The following is an 8,369-nucleotide window of genomic DNA, read 5'->3' as shown; positions in this document are numbered from 1 at the left end:
AATAAATTGATGGAAATAGATGCAGTGGAATTATTTGTGATGGCATGTAAACATCAAAATGCTGGCAGTGTATGTGTATATTTGTAGGTTTGTGCAAACACTTTAAAAAAGAATTGCAGAGAACAAATCTCACATGCACAACAATGATCCATGTTTCTCTGTATTGCACTTGTGTCCATCAACATTCATCATTTTCTTTTGTTTTTCCTACCCAAATTGCCCACCTTTTTATTTTCTAGTTTTAATACAGAAAATAACTACTGATATCATCAATTATTTGAATTATCAAAGTCAACCAATCATTCTAATTAATTAAGGGTATATATGTTCCATTAACCGCGCCTTTAATTTATTTTACAGCCTTAACGATGATCTAGATTTTTTTTAGAGTAAAAGGACAATTTTAGTCCTAAATACATGATCAAAATATGAATTTGGTCCAAACTATTCACTTTTTGAAAAACAGGTCCATAACAAATGAAATACTTGTCGAAGTGGTCCTTTTTTACGGTTCCGTCAAAAAACTAACGATCATGCCACTGTGCAATTAGCGTTGACCGTTAGTTTTTTGACGGAACCGTCAAAAAAGGGACTACTTTGCCAACATTTTCATTTGTTATGGACCTGTTTTTCAAAAAGTGAATATTTTGGACAAAATTCATATTTTGGTCATATGTTTTGGACCAAAATTACTATAAATGGTATAAAGGTCTCACATTCATGATTATTATAAATGGTTTAAAGGTCTCACATTATTCTATCTCATTCTACTCACATATTATTTAAAATTAATATATACAAGTGGGACCCACATTCCACTAACTTTCTTCCGCCCATTTTTCTTAACATTTCTAAAAATCCGTGCAGGAAAGAAATGAGACTCTTATTCACGGGCGGATGGAGTATTACTCTAATTCATAAGAAGTGTGACTTTTATATCATGTGTCGGCTTCGAGTTCGGGTCCTCTTAATTTATCGGTAATTAGTACACCATCTGTTCAATGTTAATAGAGTCATTTTTACTATTTTGAGAAATTTCAAGTTTAATTGAGTCATTTCTATTTTTGGTTAAAAAGTACCACACTCTCTTAGTACTTTATTTACTCTGCATGTCTTTTACTTTATTCACTATCCACTTAACGCACTTTTCTTATTCTCCATGCTGAAAAGAAGCTTCTGTGACGGAGGAATACTATATCAATATCAGTCACATTTGAAATCATATATAGCTAGTTACGAGGAAGAGTTCATCTAAAAAAAATTCCAGGTCTTGTACATGTATAATCATATTTATATAGTATTTGTCATTTAAGTGAGTCAATTGAGATATCAATCCATTTCAAAGGTGTTGTACTATGTGAGAAGATGAAGTTAGAGAGAACACTATTTAGAAATAACCGAGCATTATGTCCAACTGAATGGAATGTACGTATATCCATATCAGACAAATATGATTGCTTTTATATATATATGGTACACAAAAATAGATACTAAGAAGCTCAGAAATAAAATGCTGGAATCATTTCATTTACCCCTCAATCAATATTGTCATTTTGCACAAAAAGAGCATATCTCAACTAATTATCATTCGATAATAAGAATCATGTCTGTTTCAAATGAGTAAAATTCATATGATTAAGTGCTTGTTGAAATGGTCAACCCACAATCAAAAAAAACTCTAGCAATGTAAAGTTAATTATATGTAAATCATACACTAGCAATCACTACTACATTGTCTAGTACAATTTTCTTTTTCCTTTTCTTTTACTGTTTCTTTCTTTGAGAGGGTTTGTACAAAGCACTAATATTAATTTGATCAAGTTGTAGCTAGGATTCCCTACTTCTACTCATATACTGAATTGAGCACATGTACATCAATTGTGGCCTTACATATAACTAAGTGTGACGGGCTTAAACCTATACACATGCAAAAACAGTAATGAGATTCAAACTATTACAGACTCAATGTCTCACATTGGTTATGAGAACAACTAGTGCGGGATATATATAGGTTAAATGTGTTATATCTCCTAATATGCTAGTCTTTTAATTAGTTGAGTTCTCATGTTTGGTCCGTATCACAAACCTTAAACATTAGCCTAGTTAAAACAAACTCGATCACTTTAGGGCAAGATCGTGTGATCATATATTCCGAACCTAAATCAAGAGTTGTAGAATATCCCTGAAACAGTTATAACTATAGTGTTTAACTATAGGTAAATAAACAAATCATAGTATAGTGAATACATCTTATGAACTCATAAGATATTCCCACAATTTTGCATGGTAGTTGACAACTAGCAAATTTTGGCAGTTGGTTATGCCTTCACATGCTATGCCTTTAGGGTTTGTACTCTTCCAACACTCACTGTTTGCTATATAACACACCACTCCTCTCATCTCCAACTCCCATCTCCAATCATGGCTTCCTTCAAGATCTTATCTCTCCTCCTCCTCTCCATCCTCTCCATTTCCTCCGCCGACGTCCTCCAACCCGACTGTGGTTCCTGCTCCCAACCCACCCCCGCCGTCGACCCCAAACAGCCCCTGCCCCCCGTCGACGTCCCCAAGCTGCCCGTCCCACCAGTAGCAGTGCCCAAACTGCCCGTCCCACCTGTCACAGTCCCCAAGCTGCCCGTCCCACCAGTTGCAGTCCCTAAACTGCCCGTGCCACCAGTAGCAGTCCCCAAGTTGCCCGTACCACCTGTCGCAGTGCCTAAACTGCCAGTGCCACCAGTAGCAGTCCCCAAGCTGCCCGTACCACCTGTCGCAGTGCCTAAACTGCCAGTGCCACCAGTAGCAGTCCCCAAGCTGCCCGTGCCACCGGTAGCAGTACCTAAACTGCCCGTACCACCGGTAGCAGTACCTAAACTGCCCGTACCACCGGTAGCAGTACCTAAACTGCCCGTGCCACCGGTAGCTGTCCCTAAACTACCCCTGCCTCCAGTAGCGGTCCCCAAATTGCCCCTGCCTCCGGTTGCAGTGCCCAAACTGCCCCTGCCGCCGGTAACGGAGACACCAAAGGGCAAGAGTGGATGCCCGCCGCCACCGAAAAAAGGTAAGGAAGAGACCTGTCCCATCGACACATTGAAGCTAGGAGCATGCGTGGACCTTCTAGGAGGGCTTGTGCACGTAGTGGTGGGAGACCCCGCCGTGAACGAGTGCTGCCCCATCATCTCCGGCCTCGCCGAGATCGAAGCCGCTGCCTGCCTCTGCACCACCCTCAAGCTCAAGGCCCTCAACCTCAAAATCTTCGTTCCCTTAGCTCTCGAGCTCCTCGTCACCTGCGGCAAGACCCCGCCACCCGGCTACACTTGCTCCCTCTAAACGTAAGAAGACTAATTCAAATACTCGATCCAAACGTTTTTCTAATGATGTTTGCGTTGTATTGTTTGCGATGCAGATTTGTGGAAAATTCAAGCATCGGACATGAGAGGATGTCACATTCACAATTCCATTTCCTCAATTTCTAGCCTTTTCCTTGTTAAATTATTTACTAATTTGCAATTGTTCATCATCATTTCATTATGTAAAACTAGTTCCACGGCGAGGAAACAATTATTGAAGATTGATGTTTTAATCTTTTCAATTGTAATTATTTATTATTTCTCGGGAATGAGATTAATGTATTGTGCTTGAGGAACATGCATAAAAAAATGGTCTGACCAGTGGACATGTTATCGATTAATTATTTACAATCTTCCTAATTTATCTGTAATTCATTTATCTAGATAGTCCCATTTGATTTAAGATTATTATTACTAAATTATAATAGCAGTACATGAGGTTGAGGTGTAATTAATTACTAACTTTCTCAAATTGTGTTGATATTTTAATATCATTGTATTGACATTTTTAATATACTACGTTGATAAGTTAACACAATTAGCAACTTAAAAAGTTAGCAATATAACGCAACTCATAATAGTATATTTATTTGTAAATTTATTTGTATTGATTTCTTAAAAAAATCTTTAGTGGTGAAGCTCTGAAATATATTACTGGGTCAACGTGAATTGTTTGGCTGAGTTATCGTAATTGGATTCTTCATTAAAGCAGCTGTCAATCACAACCCGACACGTGGAAATGGAAAGATTAGATGGATCATGGATGCATGACATAGTGGGGGCTATTACCATATGAACTTACTTTGTCGTTGCCCCTTACACAATTTGTGGTGCCAAAAATTACACTTTTTATTTGTTCTCTTTTATCTTTTCTAATTTATATATTTTCTCAATTACTCCCTCCGCCTATGAATAAGAGTCTCATTCCATTCCGACACGAGTTTTAACAAATATTACATAAAAAAAATAGATGGAAGAAAGTTAGTGGAATATGAGTCCTACTTATATATATTAGTTTTAAATTATCTGTGAGGGGAATGAGTTGGTGAAATATTGGGTCTCTTTATTATTTATAGTGATAATAAATCAGAACTCCTATTCGCGGACGGACCAAAATGGAAAAACAGGACTCCTATTTGCGAACGGATGGACTGAAATTACATTCCCTCTGTTTCATAGTAGTGTGAGCATTTCTTTTCGTCAAAGAGAATAAGAAAAATGTGTGTAATGTATTAAAATAAAAAGATAATAAAGTAGGAGATAGAAATATTAGAGGGAATAAAATAAAAGAGATGAAAAAGTAAGAGTAAGAAAATGTGTTACTTTTTACTAATAAAATAAAATGACTCTACTACTATGAAATGAATGGACCGCTTCAGTGGTAATGCTAAAGTAAAATATATATCGAAACTAAAGGAAAATCTGGCTGATTAAATTAAAAATAGATGGTGGAGATTTAATTATTTTGTACTAATTATTATCTACACATTAATAGGATATTGTGGAATAAAATGGTCTGACTAACAATTGTATTATATGTAAATATGTAATTTGAAAATACGCATTTTTTTCATTATTATATATTCTCTCCGTCCCACAATAAGAGTTATATTTGTCATTTCGGTCCGTCCCACAATAAGAGTTACATTTCACTTTTACTACAAATAATAAATTTGTCTCACATTCCACTAACTCACTTCATTCACATTAGCATAGAAGTGGACCCCATATCCACTAACTTTTTTAACTCACTATCCTTTACATTTTTTAAAACTCGTGCTCACATTAAATATGACTCATATTGTCGGACGAAAGGAGTAGTGCATTTCACTTATTAGATAATTATATACTCCCGCATTTCACTTATTAGATAATTATATACTCCCTCTGTCCCATAAAAATATGGGCAATGAGTGTGGCACGTGAATTAAGACAAAATTGGTAAAGTAAGAGAGATAGGGAGAATGATATGGTAAAGTAAGAGATATGAGGAGAATGATAGTTAAAGTTAAAGTAGTACCGATGGATAGTAGGACTTACATTATTAAATTGATATAACTTTCCAATAATGAAATGCACATATTTTTGTAGGACAAACGAAAATTAAAAGTGCACATATTTTTATGGGACGAAGAGAGTACCGCTTATCCCATTTTGTATATTGCACTTTGGTCATTAAATTACTATAACAGACTTCTTTAAACAACAACTATTTGCAAATTCAAAAGCATTAGTACATTTTTTGGCATTATTTGTGGCATTATATACATTGACCTAGGACATGATACCGATACAATGAAGAGCATTATAGTTAGTCGTTAAGGATATATACAAATTTCTTCGTGCAAGCATATGCAAGATTGTATCCCGAGATTAAATATGTAGTGTGTTTGGTTCATGAAATTCAATCCTACAATTTAATCATAGATGAATAATCATAAAATAATTAGTCATAGTTAATTCTCTTCAACTAAAATAATCTCACAACTCAATTCTAAATTATATATTGGTATTATTTTATCTAGAAAACAAACGTCACCTAATAATATATCCTTAATGAATAAAATGGCGTAAATAATGCGGGTAACCAATGGACCTTAGTTTTGATATAAGACTTGGTTTTATTTTCGATTCATACTCTATCCCTGTATTTGATAAATTTTGTCACCAAGTTTAAGTACAAATTACTATAGTATTTTCTCTGTCTTATTAAAAATTGTTATTGTGAATGGAGAAACAAAAGAACGTAAATAGACACAGTATTTACGTGGTTCACTAACGTTGTGTTGGCTACGTCCACGGGCAAGAATGGAGAACAAATTGTATTATCACTGCGATTTTCAGATACAGATTGGATCCGTCAGATCACAGAATTATGTGCTCTACTCCCATATAAATAGGCACACAAAAGACAGACTGGGCCTTAGGAAACATAATCTTATCCCAATTAGGAAACCTAATCCTATACAAACTCAAGGCATACTAACAAATCTTCACCTTGACTTGAATTCTCCCTTGCAGACGCATCATCATAACACCAGACGAACAAACTTCTTCATTCTTGCCTCAGATTTGCCCTCCACGGGCAACTAACAGCTCATGACATTAAGCAAATCCAAACAATGTTGGAACTTGTTCTGCGGGACCGACTTGGTGAACATATCAGCAGGATTATCAGCAGTACCTACTTTCTTCACCTCAATTCTCTTCTCATCTCTTAGAAAATGATACCTCACATCAATATGCTTAGTCCTCTCATGATGGGGTTGATCCTTGGCTAAACAAATAGCGCTCTGACTGTCACAGAACAGAACAACTTAATCATGATGTAAACCAAGATCACCAACTAACCCTTGCAACTATATTCCCTCTTTAGCAGCTTCTGTCAACGCCATATACTCTGCTTCAGTAGTAGACAAAGTCCTGCAAAGTTGTTTTCCAACTAACAACAGAACCACTAAGAGTGAAAACATAACAGGTCATAGATTTTCTACTATCGACATCTCCACCGTATTCAGAATCAGAATAACCAGTCACTAAACATTGAGTATTACCTCCATAAATGAGACAAACATCAGACGTACCTCTCAAGTAACGAAAGATCCCCTTCACAGCCTGCCAGTGCTCCTTTCCAGGATTTCCCATGAACCTGCTAACAACGCTGACAGCATGCGCTATATCTGGCCTAGTACAGACCATGGTGTACATCAAACTCCCTACTGCATTAGAGTACGGGACTCGGGACATGTACTCCTCCTCAACTTCGGATTTCGGTGCAAGATCAGATGACAAATGAATGTTTGTGGCACTTGGAGTATCAATAGCCTTAGATGCAGACATGCCAAATCTTGACAAAATCTTCTCAATGTAGCTCTTCTGTGACAGAGAAAGCTTCTTCTTTTCTCTATCTCTAGAAATCTCCTTGCCTAGAATTTTCTTCGCAACACCCAAATCTTTCATAACAAACTCAGCACTAAGATGAGCTTTCAACTTTTGTACTTCAGACTTCGACTTCGTAGCTATGAGCACATCATCCACATATAAAACAAGATAGACCATAGAACCATCATCAGCTTTGTTGTGATAGACACAACAATCATACGGACTCCTGATGAATCCCAGCTTGATCATGTAACTGTCAAACCTCTTATACCACTACCTCGGAGATTGCTTTAGTCCATATAAGGACTTCTTAAACTTGCACACATAATCCTCCTTGCCCGGAACCACAAATCCCTCTGGTTGAGTCATGTAGATATCCTCCTCAAGCAATCCATGTAGGAAAGTCGTCGTCACATCTAGTTGCTCAAGCTCCAAATCATAATGTGCAACTATCGCAAGTAACACTCTGATGGAAGTGTGTCTGACCACTGGTGAGAATATCTCATTATAATCAACCCCCTCCTTCTGCGTGAACCCTCTTGCAACTAGACGAGCCTTGTATCTAATGCCCTCATCTAGTGTAGTGCTTTCCTTCTTCTTCAAAATCCATTTGCAAGTGATAATCTTTCTCCCTTTAGGCCGTGGAACCAATTCCCAAGTCAGGTTCTTCAAAAAGTGATTCTATCTCTTCTTCCATTGCAGCGAGCCACTTGGCACACTCAGTGCCCGAAACAGCTTCCTTGTAGATAGGTGGTTCATGTGCCAAAAGCTCATCTTCGACCTCATTGGCAACCTGCAATGCATATGTCATCATATCCTCAAAACCATACCTCAACGGAGGCTTCACATCTGTCCTCCTGGCTCTGTCAATAGCGATGCTTCTCTGACGAGCTTGTGGATGAACATCCGAACTAGTATCAGCGGCTTCAACAGTAGTGTGTTGATCTTCTCCACCTTGGAGTTGTGATTCACTCACATCGTGAGTACCTTGCAGCTCCACCTGTTCATCAACACCATCCAAATCCTCTGTAGCAATAGACTTCACGGTAGAGTTAAGCATAGAATTTTCATCAAACACCACATTCCGACTGAGAATAATTCTACTCTCTGAAGATGACCAAATTCTGTACCCCTTAACTC

General features: G+C 37.3%; 1 protein-coding gene across 1 annotated transcript; it reads left to right on the top strand.

Moving 5' to 3' along the window:
- Positions 1-2,389: 2,389 nt before the first annotated feature.
- On the top strand, positions 2,390-3,582 carry LOC125191332 (uncharacterized). Its single transcript, XM_048088871.2, has 2 exons — positions 2,390-3,329; positions 3,404-3,582. Exon 1 carries the CDS (start codon positions 2,422-2,424, stop codon positions 3,325-3,327), a length of 906 nt encoding a protein of 301 aa, XP_047944828.1. The 5' UTR covers positions 2,390-2,421; the 3' UTR covers positions 3,328-3,329; positions 3,404-3,582.
- Positions 3,583-8,369: the final 4,787 nt, after the last annotated feature.

Source organism: Salvia hispanica, chromosome 5 (genome assembly GCF_029641045.1).
Source record: "Salvia hispanica isolate PSC_SH4W2 chromosome 5, Shi_PSC_v1, whole genome shotgun sequence".
NCBI lineage: Eukaryota > Viridiplantae > Streptophyta > Magnoliopsida > Lamiales > Lamiaceae > Salvia > Salvia hispanica.
Note: the sequence above shows the minus strand (reverse complement) of the source record. Positions and strands in the feature narration are given on the sequence as shown.

Bases quoted from the DNA above. Each gene is read 5' to 3' on its own strand.
- LOC125191332 (XM_048088871.2), top strand. From the start codon at position 2,422: ATGGCTTCCTTCAAGATCTTATCTCTCCTCCTCCTCTCCATCCTCTCC.